General features: G+C 40.2%; 1 protein-coding gene across 1 annotated transcript in view; it reads right to left on the bottom strand.

Annotated features, from left to right (window-relative positions):
- The window catches only part of LOC123962261 (anoctamin-1-like), a 76,181-nt gene that overhangs the window by 12,323 nt on the left and 49,315 nt on the right, over positions 1–14,543 (bottom strand). Inside the window, exons 7-8 of the mRNA XM_046038288.1 lie at positions 3,837–3,892; positions 3,662–3,703 (exon numbers count right to left, since the gene is read on the bottom strand). Coding sequence (XP_045894244.1) covers positions 3,662–3,703; positions 3,837–3,892 — 98 coding nt within the window. The remainder of the gene's footprint in view (positions 1–3,661; positions 3,704–3,836; positions 3,893–14,543) is intronic.

The raw sequence follows: 14,543 nt of genomic DNA, 5'->3' as shown, positions 1-14,543 counted from the left end.
AAAGTCAAAAACTTGAAACTGTACTGCTTGCTCTAATGGCTGATCAGCAGCATACTTTGAGAATTTTCGGCAGCAGGTGTAACTGACTCAAAATGTGGTTGGTGTGGCTCGTTGATGTGTTTCAGATAAAAGGGAGCTCTATGGCACAGAGTGATAAGATATATCAAGCTTTGGATATATACACAATCATTGTTTGAACAGTTAATTCGTAATTAGAGTTTTTTTTATCACTGTAAGAAAAATATAGAATAAAGCTGCAAGTGGCGATTCGTGGGTTTATACCTTTTTTTGCAAAAGGGACCTCATTTCACACATGTGGTTCAACATTATTATGAAACATATCCTGCAAGTTTTGTAATTTGTGTCATTTCATGTCCAGTTATTGTGCATTTAAGGTGCCCCCTAGTGGTCGTTTCAATAGAACTTTCAAGGTATATTTTCAGCACTCGTGTGGATGTATCCTATGGGTTTTGTGATGATGATGGACCAAACGTTGAACGCTGAATTGTTTTCTATTTATATCCTGAGCACCGCTCCTCTCTGTGTTTATTGGTCAGTATTTTCAGAAGAAAGGAGACATCACCAAGCTTTATACAACTTTATATATGCAGTGATTATTCAGAGAAAATTGGTGGCAGTCAGAGCTAGTAGTGTAGGAGGAGATGTAAAAAATGTATTTTTCAAAAAATCCTAAATGGAGATTTTTTTGTAGGCGGACCTTAAAGATGTATACCTAGGGCTTTTTTGTAGACATTGAGACACACATTGAGCTGCACCTGTGTGAGACATTTCAAGTCTATCAGAATTATGGTGTGTGGTAGTGGCCTTTCAAAACCTATGGTTTTTGTGCCTCAATTACAGCGCCTCGATCGCAGTTTGAACCCTAATAATAATTAAAGCTGCAAGCAGCGTTGGGCGGGCCCTCGCACGTGTAGCGTATCGAGGTGTGAGGCGGCTGTGTTGCAGATTCTGGAGCTCTGCCCGTGCAGTTGTGAATTTGCTGTGCGCTTCGGATACAAAGTTGTTAATCATCACTTCTTGTGTCCCCTTTATGGCGCTGTAGAGCACTTGGCACTACGACTACAGGTAGACATTGGAGTGTAGATGTGTTCGGGGCGGGAAAGTTATGAAGCACGCAAAGTTTGGTACAGATTTAAGCATGTACAGTTAAGTTATGATGACTTCCTGTTTCACGGCTAAGCATGGAACTTCGCCACCCCGCCAAGGACACACCATTGAAGGAAAGCTTACAGGCTTTACAACATGACATCATCAATGTGTTAAGAGTTTTCTGAGATAGTTTTGAAGTACATATAGCCAACCTGCAAGAAGTGGTTCATCACAGCATAAACGTAGTCACTACCTGTTGCCAACAGGTGGCGCTGTGACTATGGGTGAATTTTGGCTTGTAGATGTCTTCAGGGCGGGACTCTTATCAAACATGTAAAGTTTGGTGTAGATGTGAGCGTGTAGACTGAAGTTCTAACAACTTCCTGTTTCATGGTGAATCATCGATTTTGGACACCACGGGCACGCTGTTCCACAAAAACTCACCGTTTGTACAAATTTTAATTGTCAATGGGTTTAGAGTACACATTGAAAATCTGAAGTCGGTCGGACAAATTCTCTAGGAGGAATTCGTTAAAGTATGGACTGTATAAATCATCCCAAAATGACCATGAAATTCAAAATGGCCGACTTCCTGTTGGGATTAGGGCATCACTCCAAGAGGCTTTTTGGCATGTCTGGATATGACACATGTGCCACAGACATTTCGCATATTTAGGTGAAACATGCCGCGGGGGTTCCTTCGTTAAAGGTCACGTCTTGTTGCCAGCCGGTGGCGCTATGGCTTTGAGTGAATGTTGACATGTGGATGTGTTAAGGGCGTAACTATTAAAAGTGTAAAATTTGGTACAGATCTGAGCATGTGCAGTGACTTCCTGTGTCATGGCAAAGCTTGTAACTTCGCCGCCATGCCACCGCCATGCCATTAACCGAAAACTCACAAGTTTTATCACATGGCATTGTCAATGTGTTAAGGGTTTTCTGGTACAGATGTGAGCATGTACACTGAACTTCCTCTTTCATGGCGAATCATTGATTTTGGACGCCCTGCCACGGGCTCACCATTTCATGAAAACTCACTGTTTTAGAGTTTAGAGCTTTAGAGTAGACAGGAATAATCTGAAGTCAGTCGGATTAATTCTCTAGGAGGAGTTTGTTAAAGTCTGGAGTGTGTAAAAAATCCAAAAATGACCATAAAATTAAAAATGGCAGACTTCCTGTTGAGTTTAGGGCATCGCTCCAAGAGGCTTTTTTGTACATCTGGACATGATATATGTACCACAGAAATTTCGTACATCTAGGTAAAACGCGCCGCAGGGGCTGCATCTTTGAAGGTCACTATGGGTGAATGTTGTCTTTTACATGCGTTCAGGGCGAGACTCTTATCAAACGTATAAAATCACGATAATTTTAAGTTGAACAGATTAATTCTCTAGGAGTTTGTTAAAGCCCCCCTCCAGCTAGTTTTAACTGCCATTTTTGGTGAACGTTCTTTCTCAAACAGAGAATGGGGGTGTGCTTAATAGTCGGACGTAATACATTACCATGACAACCAAAAACTTATCGGCTGGAGTGTTCACAAACGATATGCTGTGTTAACATCACTACACTGTAAAGTTTAGTACACTTTACTGTCTGGCAGGAGTAGCCATTACTTACCCATGATAGAAACTAATGTGCGCGTATCAGCTGTCAATCATACAGTCGATGGTCCTGTCACGCAGTGCACACGATAACTCCCACTACGTTTTATGGTGCGCTTACTTTACCACGGGGGTGGGTGCCTCCGACGATGCATTGGTAAAAAGGCCGTCAGTAAAATGCATGTTGCAGACTGTGTATAAGACGGTGACAGGTGAATGTGTGGCCTGTCATCGGTCCTCCAACACCGCACGCACAGATGCCATAATGAACATACCTGCTGTAAGTTCTAAGTAAATTACATGATAAATTGGTTAGCTAGCTCACATCGATGTTTATCAGTTTGATGCTCTGACTTAACGAGGCTTGACAGTTTTTTTAACGAGGCATGAGAATGATGTATGACTTATGGAATTACTATAGTCATACATCACCACCCCCTTTTAAAAAGTAAGCAACTTTGAGCACAAAATTAAGCTATTTGTCAAAAAATATTTGGCGAACTATGTGGGTAATCAATATTGTAAGGAAATATGAAAGATCATAGAAATGTCAAAATACACTGGAGGGGGGCTTTAAAGTATGCGCCCTGTAAATGGTATAAAATGGGTTAAAATTTCACTTTCAACTCAAAATGGCGTACATCCTGTTGCGTTTTTTTTGTGTGTCTTATTATGATAGATGTGCCCAGAAAATTCGTGGCTGAGGGGCAAATTTTTTCCTATTTTGTAGGTGGCACTAGTGAGCCTTTTTTTTTTGAGCATGTTCAGGCCGCCAAAAATGAGCTTACTTTGCAGAAAAAAGAAAAAAATATAATCCCATGAGTTTCAATAGAGACCTCACGGTTCGTGCTCGGGCTCTACATGTGCAAGTAAAGCTGAAAAAAGCAAACCATGAACAGCAGGCTGAAGAAATATATGCTGGCTTTCATAAGTCTAAAAAACAACCTCACCTTTCTGTCATTGGGCTCTGCGCTATCCTCATTAATATCTCCCTGAAAGAGGAAAGAGAAACAATAAGGTACATAGTTACTATAAACACTGACTGCAGTTTGAGTAAAACACAAGCATGATTTGGAACCAGTACTCCCTATAATAATGATCTATAGTGCCAGGATCATTACTCACATCATGAAGAGGGTAAGCTGCTGTATAGACACCGCTTCCCAGGAGACTGGTGATACCTGCAGAGAGAAAACCAACAGACAGGTGTTAATGTGGGTCCATCTTTACACCCTATCTTATTCTACTAAAAGTAGGCTGTGTGGTTCTGCTTAATACACAAAGTTTTGTACAAAAGCCTGTATGATACATTAACAGGCCAATTTTATAGTCTGATTTTAGCTTATTGAAGATAAATTGATATCCGTGTTTATGTTGGGCAGTGAATAACAGCAAATGGAAGTAATGGGAAGCCAAAGATTGTTTTTTTTGAGCTGTTCTTTTCCCATAGCTGCTATTGCATAGTTTATCCAGTGGAGAGCACTGCGACTCCACTGTTAGCAACACACTGTGCAGTGTGGAAGACACTGTTACATGCCTTCCGGGTAAGGTGCTCATTTCCATGTGAAATATATTGGTTAAATGATAAATAAACCATGCCCCTTCATTTCTCCCTTTATATAACCTGAATAATCCTGACAGCAGTCATGCACGCCATGCCTCTGTCTGTCTGTCTCTGCCTGTGAAATTTTAGGCCATCAGAAAAAACGCACAAAAATTAATGTATGTACATTGAAAGTATTTGTCTTATTTCTGCAATGGTGAAACAAGTCACTGTCATTAAAAATAGCATGTTTTCAAACAGATTTTTAAACCTTCAAATATCGGAATGGGTATCTGCCTTTAAGATTTCAGCATTGGTCTGGGTCTATTTTTTACTCTTAGCTGGAAAAGTCAAAAGCAGATAAAGTGTTAAGAAGGATGAAAACAAGACATACAATGTCAGAATTTGTAATGAAACAGTAAGTCAAAAATTCAACTTATTTACTATTCCTGAATTGGATTTACAAACGACATTATAATTTTGATTTCCCTTGTTTTTAATTCAGGTATTTCTATTTTTTCTAAACATTTATCTGTTTTTTTCTCCTTGCAGAAATGGGCTCTTCTCCTATTCAAACAAATTAATCTTTTTTTTATTGAATAGCTTCCTTCCTTTTTTCCATGTTTTCTTTTCTCCATAGTTCTTGTGTGAATTTCATGACTGGATTGACCAGTGACTAGTACCATTAAAACAATATACATTTTCTTGATTGTTTTGCATAGAAATTTTGTTTGTACTGCTTTACTAACTAAATTAATGGTATTAATGGTTTATCTTGGACCATTGAGGGGGAGTTTCCTGTTTAAAAGCCAGGAGCACAAACTCCACAGTTGAGTTCATTGTTGAAGCTGTGTGCACATCAATGAAGTTTGTCACACTTTTTTTAATTCCAGCGTTTCCACTAAATTTTTTAATGTACAAATTTAAAAGGAAAACAAGTGGTTGGAAATGTGCATAGAGTAATATTGCCTACTGTACAAGATTATCTTGTCTATCTCCATATCTCATCCCCCTGACTGCCTGCCATCTGGACCACTGTGCTTTGGCCAAGATGTTTTTTTAAGTATATAACGTCATATTATTATTTACCCTTTATATCTATGATGATACAGCTCTCCTTTGATGGCACATCATTTGGAGCTGTAATGTTTGTGAATCATCCAGGTTATGATATATTGAGAAAGTCAAGGGCAGTTGGACTTGCTAAAGATTCTTGAAGATACTTTGCCTCTCATTCCATAGGCTTTTTTATTTCTGACCGGCTGGTGGGGAGTCCCACACAGTAAAATCCGCATACCCAAATCAACACTGTCAGAGTTGAATTTAAGACTTTAAAAAAGGGTCCACACCACAGAGTGTTAATTTAACTCTTTTTGAAACGTTGGTACCACAACATTAATTTAGTGTAATTTTTGACCCTAATTGAATTTAACACTTCTTAACACCAACCAAATCAAGCATAGCGTTAGTTCAAGCAGGCAAAGGAGTCAAGCTCCCAGCGCATCACCTGATAGCAACCCACGTCAAGTCAGGCCACATCAGCTGACAGCTCGACTAATTTCCCTCTAAGCACTCATTGGCAAAGCCATACAAGGTGCCTTATTTAAGCTGCTCTAGCCTGCCTACGCTTGCCGTTTTCTCTGCGAGCCGTTAGTTACCCACCGACACTCCAGCTCCTCCTGTTAGACTATTCCAGACCAATCAATGTAATCTGTATTATTGATGCTGTTCTGCTCTGTACAGTGGGGGGTCTTTGCAGCTGCTCTCGGGCACGTAGGCATGTGGACAGGCAGTGGGGTTCCAGAACAGAGCCACACTACCAGAAATAACTACTGCATCAATAAAGTATTTGATAAAGCATTTGATAAATTTGTCCTGACTGAAGTTAGTTTTTCTAAACAATTTATATAGTGTTAGACTTTTGACTCTTTCAGAGAATCATTTGTTACTACACAAGTGTTAGTCTCACAGAATGAGCAGATGAGGCATGCATGCTACCACTAGTGGGTTTCACAGGTGTTAGGCGGCCACTCCCCTAAAACGACCCCCCGCGATTATATAATTAGGCAATTCACTCCTTATGATTGCTCCTAAGGGTCAGGAGAGGAATTTTTTGAGGACTACTTTTACGTTACCTCTCAATACCTTGTGTTACCTTGCAATATGTTTTGCGTTATCTAACAATACTTTTGCGTTCCCAAGCAATACTTTTCTTCTTCAGTTCCTTCTGAGCTATATTGTGTCCACTCGGCTGCTCCCAGCGCAATGCCACAGTATAGATCAGCTTATTGAATTTAACCGGGCATTTCCATATAGTACTACTGTTCAATAGGCATATTTGTGTACTTAATTAAAAGGACCAGGCACCACGGGGGGTGTAGTGATCGTGCCAGAGTCGAGGAAAGAGAGCTGGGATAGAGCCATGCTAGTCCAGCTTGGACTTAAGGCTGCTTCTGGTAAATAGCAGTCTGGAGGAAATGGGACTCATGCTGCCATACACCGGGAAATTGAAGACTGTTAAGTCCACAACTTTACACAGACCTGCCCCATTAATATGCCAGAGCACTCAGCAGGTGCACTGTGTTCTGTCAGAGCCAAAGGCTCTGGTGAGATGAGAGGAGGCAGACTCTGTGTTTCCATCGGTGATACTTGGTGCTTTAACAGTCTAACTGGATGGACAGTGTTTCATACATGTCAGACTTTTTATGTAGCCTACATATCTTACAGTATGCAATACTGTCCATTCAATATAAATGTTCATGCTACTATGGTACTTCCACACTGCCTTCTGTTATTAGGCTGCTCCGGCTACTGGCTTATATTTTAGATCCTGCTATTATTTAAGTATATGTAGGCTATACATATAAGGTGTACATAAGTCAGGTGTTGCACAACGTAGCACACTTAATAATGCTCCAGCCCTGCCATTCTCACTCCACTGACAGTTTACAGATCAGCTGTCTCCTCTAGTGTCAGTATTACAATTTTATTTTTGCGAGCGTGACTGATGATGAAAAGCTCATCAAATACTAGAGAAGAGCTTCCACCTAGCAAGTTAAGTTTTCTAGGTTTCCTTTACAACTACGTTAAAAATCACAATTAAAGATGCACAGTAACTTTGGTTTAATTTAATTATTGTATGACTTTTTTAAACAAATGCCATTCTTCCTTTTGGCTGGCCAGCATCTCAAATTTTTATTTTAATACAGTGTCTTGTCTTGTAAGTTGAATTAGGTTATTGTGACGGTTATTGTGTTTTTAGCACATTGGACCATGAGAAACAGCATTTTGTTTATTTGTATAGTCTACTTGTTATATGGATGAATGACAATAAATTAACTTGATGTCAGTCTATGGGTTGCTGTATTACTAGATATCATTGTCTTGTTTTAAAATGATACTAAAAATGAGTATCTTGCCTGGCTCCCACAGAGGTTGCTGTTTTATTTGGTGCACGCACATATGTCTGGAAGTTGATAAACACAACAGCTGTATTTCACTCTCACTGCACTGGAAGTGACTGGCAAGATAGTCAAGAGATCCACTGCCCTAGACAATGAGGTGTGTCTTGTGAGAAGTGCCCGCTGTGTGCAAGAAAAAGACACGGTACACTAAAGAGAAAAGTGTAAGTACCGGTTGGTACCAGTGAGTAGCCTACTAGCCCACTTCAAGCCTACTATCAATATAGGCATGGCCGTAACCAGCTATGAGGTCACCAAGTTCTGGACCTCTGTAATTGTAAATAAAATTGTAAATAAAATAATTCTGATAAAAACATTAATAACACGAAAAACTTAAATGAAGGCTTTAGGACCATGCAGGCACAGGTGATTATAACCTCGCAACTCACAACCTTGTGCGCTCAATAACTTAAAGCACCACTGTTTGTGGGCAGATTTTTAGGCGATAAATAGGCTACGTATTTTGAATTTCCGGGTGAGGAAATGGGTAATGCCTTTCCCCATTAAGAGAGATGCTGTGCGCATTTATGCACGAGGCACAGCAGCATAACTTAATTTTTAAGGCTCGGGCTTTATACTAACGTTATAGCCTCCAGTAGCACACATTAACACCCATTGCTCATCATGGCGTGTTGTCTGACATGATGACTACATCTGCGTACATAGTTAACAAGGTTTAACACAAATAGTGTTTTATATTTGAGTTAAACCTTGAATGTCTACGTATGCAATTTAAGTAAGTCTCAAATGTATATTTCCCCTATTTGAAGAACTTAAATGACTGTCAACACTTCAATGCATGATTTGTTGTTTGGCCAGATCACAAACATAATTTGATAACCATTGGAAATATTGTCTTATTTATGACGTATTTCTATGCTTAACATTAGTCATCCCCGTGACCCTGTACGCAGGATAAGCGGTTGACGATGGATGGATGGATGGAATATGCAATTTGAGGCGTTTCAGTTTTATTGTGCAAAGTAATTGGAGGGTAACATGCAAATACATTTATTTACTACAGGCAATGTGATCTAACAAGCCTAAAGGCAATTTCATGTGAGTGCAACAGCATCTGTATGTAACACGTTTGAAAGGAAGGTGCAAACTGCCAAGTGTTGTACAGAGATGGCTGCTGTTGCGACAAGGAGACACAGCCGTAATGAAAGAAAACATAGAGAAATTAACAAGAAACAAAATTATTTTATTTTCTTTATTTGATGAACTATATGAATTGAATTGTCACAATCACCAACTGTTCACAGCGCGCCAGTCGTAATTGCAACACAACCCATTGTAGGTATCAGAGAGGGAATTGAGGGAAGAGGGAAATGGGCGTTGGGACGTACAGGGCCAAGACAGGAGGAGCGATCAGGCACGGTGCAGATGCTTGGTGATTGTTCCCTTAAAATTTATGATTTATAATTACAGTTTTAGAGCATGGGACATTTCAAGAATCCGGCCATTCCATGACTTCAACAATCTGTAATAAAGTAACTTTATAAAATCTTTAACTAAAAAGTCATCCCCAGCAGTTTGCGACTAAGCAGTCTAAACTGAGTTTGTTTATTTTTTAAGCATTAAAGTGTACCGGCTATTTTTCATTTTGGCAGCCTGGTCGATCACTTGACTATGACATAACTTGGAAAGCTGTTCTTTCTCAACTGATAAGACAGCAAGATGAGGAAGGCTGTCTTTACCTCAGCCATGTGGGGAGCCGTCTCTACACACTGAATGACTGCTAACAACTTCAGCCATTAACTGGGATTGTCAGGGAGACCTGAATGACCTGTGTTAAGGTTGGAAACAGGACTTTATCCAGCAATTTGAAAACACATTGCATATCCTTAATGGGAATACTTTCCTTTTTGCAAGCCAGATAGATTTTGGCCACTAAAACCTCTGTGCAGGTTCTCAGTTACAGACAGAAAAGTCTTGAACATCATCAACAGGTATACTCCATGGAGCTGTTAATGCTGGAAAAGCACTGAAGAACAGCGAGGAAGTTTTTTAAGATAGCATTCACAAGTTCAGATGGCTGCAAACCAAACAGATTTTGCACATCTTTTATTTTGTGATGGTTTACAAGAGAAACACTGAAAAATGAGTAAAAACACAGGTCAAATAAATCCCTGGCTTATGGTATTGCTTGGCATGTGTGACACAGTACTGATTTAGTTGATGTGCATTGCAGTGCACATAAATGGCCTCTGGATGATTGAGCTTTTCTGGCTTGGACACCTCCAACTGCACCCCTCATAACTGCTGTTATGTAACTGGGTGATGAAAACAATATGGCTGATGTACTGCCATCCGTCTCATGTAACTGTTGAACTACACTATGATGAACTGCCTTTTAAACTGTGCCTGTGAGGAATTCATGCTTGCTTTATGGGCATTTGTTTTCTCATACTCTGAAGAGATCAAGAGCTTTTTTCCCATTTGTTAAACCAGTGCTTACAAATGTGTCATGTGCATACCAAACATCCTACATGAAAAAGAAAAAGCAACTTTAGATATTGAATATGCTAACCATGGAAAGCTTTCAAAATTAAAATGATTGTTTTTAACCCAAAGCTGTGCTGTGGATACTGGGACAACTTCACTTGCTTACGACCATACTTTCCCACTAAAGTTCCCTTCTACATTGTGGACACTGGTCCCCCCCCTTGTCCGCTGTCAAATGTCCTCTGGTTCTGAGGAAGGTATGTGAGTATAAATGGGATGGCGCTGTTCGAGTAGCGACATGCAAAAATGTAGGGATCTCAAGCTTAAGAGCCTTGCGATGTTAAATTGCGAAGCTTTTTTGGATTACTAAATGTTCTGAAATTTTGATTACTAAATGTTCTGAAATTCTGTCCCAAAATTCCGTGTCAACCCCTGAAGACACTTACTTTTCATATCCAGTCATAGTGATAGTGCCACCTACTGGCAACAGGAAAGGACAAGTTAAAACTATCTCTTATAGTTTTACCCCACATTACAAATGTCCATTGTGACACTTTTTAGCCTTCACATGGCTAAGGATACTTAAAACCTCACAAAACTTGGCACGCATGTTAGAAGGGGTGTTCTTTATTGTCCATTATGGTTGTGAAGCATGTTTTTTTTTTTTTAAATGGCTCAATAACGCCCCCTACAAAATTTCAATGAAGCAGCCCTTGCCATATGTTTTACCTAGCTGTACGAAATGTGGGGGGCAGATGTATCATCTTTAGACTTAAACATAACCCTCTTGAAACCATACCCTAAACTCAACAGGAACTAATCTGATCGCCTTCAAATGTGGACAGCACAATATTAAGATGTTAAATTGTGAAGCTTTTTTTGATTGATCAAATGGTGTGTCCATGGCATGGTGTTGAATTTTGATTTATCGCTTTGAAAAGCTAAGTAGCATGTAAATGGCCTAGACATGATCAGGGTCCCATTTCAGAAAGCGTGATTAGTGAAAATTCTGAGTATGTTGAGCCTGAGATGAGGGAAACTCTGGATTTTCTGTTTCAGAAAGTGAGATCAGATCATCCCTAGATCAGTAACCCAAACATGATCTTTAACTTTATGATAATCTGTCATCGATGTAAGGACAGATCTTCGCACATCGTGGATTTATCCTCAGCCCAGAATAAAATCTGTGTCCGTCTTTAGGTATAACGTTGCGACTCTGTGGACAGTTGCACTGAAACACCTACTGTGGGCTACATTACTGCAGTAATCACTGCTTAATATGTAACCTATAAAACTGATCAATGAACAGTAGCCTAATCTTTCATATTGTAGGCTAGTCGCATGATTGGAACATTCGTATTTATCAACCGGAGATAATGTGACTATTTCTGAGTGAGGATGACTGTGGTGCAGCTGAAACAAACAGGTCTAAATAAGGTTTAAAAGTGAGTTTTCCATTATTACCTGCTGATAGTCTGAATGATGTTTTGACAGCATTAATAAAATACGAAATGAGCAAGATTTTATTAATGTAAAATAGATGTCTAAAACTTAGACCTATAGACACATTTTCCACTGCAAAAAAATTATTAATAGGCTAACCTGCTGGGTGTGACTGTGACTTTACAATCAGAGGTTCATGAGTAAACTGTGTCTTATATTTGATCTATAGCCTATTTTCATAATCAGGTTGCCAATTGCCACCGGCATTTTGTCTCATCGGGTTACAGCTTAATAAATATAGCCTTCCTATTTCAAATTGAATGTAATAGGGCTGTAGCACTTTATCATTCATTAAGGAAATTCCAGTCTGGTAAATTATGAATGAGCAACGCTGTATAGTAGCCTAATAATGTTAACGCATTGATCCTCCTGCGTTTTAGAGCCTATCATGGTCCACGTTTGCACACATTCATATTTCTAGCTCCACCCGACTAAAATGGAGGCTCTGCCTTTATTTACCCATTGCCATGGTGAATCGTAGAATCGAAACCCCATAGATGATGGCTTTTTTTCATCCCCGCGCACACGCTTCCATCAGGCTCAACATACTCAGAGTTGATTGAATTAATGCTGATCAGCTGTTCTGGAACTGAAAATTCAGAGTTTCCCACCTCAGGCTCAATCAACCCATAGCTCAGGAATGAGCTCAGAGTTTGTTAAGCCTGCTTTCTGAAACAGGGCCCAGATCTGTCCCCTACTTCAAATTTGTGACAAGAGTTCTGCCCTGAAGACATCTACATGCCAATATCCAGTCACCGCAACACCTACTGGTGCCAAGAATTTACAAGTTTTTAACTTTAATGTGTTCCTCCAATTAAAACAACACACAAGACTTGAATGTGAGAATATAATTTACAGTGAATATGTCATATCATGTGTACAGTTCAGTTCAATGATTGATATACCAGTGCAAGCTAATCCAATCTGAGTTCAATCCAGTGCATTATGTGCATTCAAGTCAGTGTGGGATCTTTTGGGTGGTCTAGTGGAAGTTTTAAGCATTCTGGCTGCTGTAGGAAAGAGGCTGTTTTTCAAGCAAGTGGGTTTGGTTTATATATATCGCTTTACAGAGTGGAGAAGCTGGAACAGGTGATGGGCTGGGTGAGAGAGGTCCCTGGTTAATTTAGTTTAGCTGAAGGTGCATTTTATGTACAGTATGTTGACTGGAGGGAGGTCACAACTGATTACGTTGGAGGTTTTAGTGACAATCTGCTTCAGACTGTTCTTGGTGAGACTTTCTGAGCTTCCTCAAGGAAGAACAGTCTTTGCTGGGCCTTTCTGTTGATGTGATTGCTGTTGATATTCCATTTTAGAGTTTTACTGATGTAGGGGTTGAGGAATTTGAAGCAGTCTGTCAGGGTTATGGGTTGCTTAGAGATTTGAACCGGGGCCTGGATGTTTGTCCTACTCCTGAAGTCTACATCTATTTTGAATTGAATAAAAACTGTCATATCAACCACACAGATATTTACCACACTTTAGAGCCGTGTCAGCTGGTGAGCGGTGTAGAGGTCCCAGCTGTCATTCCACCCGAGGCATGCAAGGGGGGCGACGGCCCGTTCAACGCTGCTTGCAGCTTTAATTATTATTAGGGCCCGAGCACTTACTCGCAAGGAACCTATTGTTTTTACAAGGATTATTATTATTCTCCCACGGAAATGCATTTTTCATGGTCTTAGGAGACTCGAAACCTCATGAAAATTTGCACACACATCGGGGTCTGGTGAAAATTGCAATGTTCTGCAGTGATTGCGCTCGGGTGTGGCCAGGGGGCCCCCTATACAATTGCACCGGCAGTGCATTTCACCTAGAGGTATGAAATTTGCAAGGTAGATGTATCATTTCTAGACCTAAAAAAAGTCAGCACGACCCATGCCCCAAACCCAACAGCACGTCAGCCATTTTCGATTGAATATGATTTTTTTGCGAATTACACGCTTCATACTTTAACAAACTCCTAGAGACTTCAAATGTAGGCAGTGCAATCTACAAAGCCTTACAATGCTAAATTGTGAAGCTTTTTACGATATATCAAACAGGTTGTCTGTGGCGTGGCGTTTTATTTCGATGCTTCGCCACGAAAAAGGAAGTTGCATGTACATGGACTGCACATGCAACTTCACAGGTTTGATAAGAGTCCTGCCCTGAAGACATTCACATGCCAAAATTCACTCAGTCATAGCGCCACCTACTGGCAACAAGAAATGACATGTTTTTTACTTTGATGTACTCCTAGTAGGCTGATCGGATCCATCTCAATTATTGGCAAGATGGTGATGATGTTATATTACGGGGCCTGGGCATTTTATTTTCAATTCAGTTCAATTCAATTTTATTTATATACTACCGTACTCTGTGATGATATTTACAGAAGCCCAACAGTTCCCACCAAGAGCAAGCACTAGGCGACAGAGGCAAGGAAAAACTTCCTTTTAAGAGGCAGAAACCTTGAGCAGAACCGTGGCTCAGGGTGGGCGGCCATCTGCCTCGACCGGTTGGGGGTGAAGGGGGGAGAGAGAGAGAGAGAGAGAGAGAGAGAGAGAGAGAGAGAGAGAGCAGGAGAGGAACAGAGAGAAAGAGATGGAAGAAGAGAGAGGGGAGGGAGGCAGCCTACACAATATACACACACAGAGGTACAGACAGTAAAGGTGATGTTGCTATAGACTAAATGAAAAATGGTACAGATATGTATAGTAGTGTTAATGATAACAATCGTAATGTTAATGATTATAATAACAATAATAACAATAGGACTAGTAACAATAGTTGTTGTAGCAGAGGGTGTTGAGCAGGAACACGGGGGCAGCAGGTGACCTGCAACCACAGATCCAGACTCCACAGCTCCAGAGCCAGAAAACCTGCAGGAAGTGATAGGAG

The sequence above is a fragment of the Micropterus dolomieu genome, linkage group LG22 (assembly GCF_021292245.1).
Source record: "Micropterus dolomieu isolate WLL.071019.BEF.003 ecotype Adirondacks linkage group LG22, ASM2129224v1, whole genome shotgun sequence".
NCBI classification, from domain to species: Eukaryota; Metazoa; Chordata; class Actinopteri; order Centrarchiformes; family Centrarchidae; genus Micropterus; species Micropterus dolomieu.
This window is presented reverse-complemented; position numbering and strand designations above follow the sequence as displayed.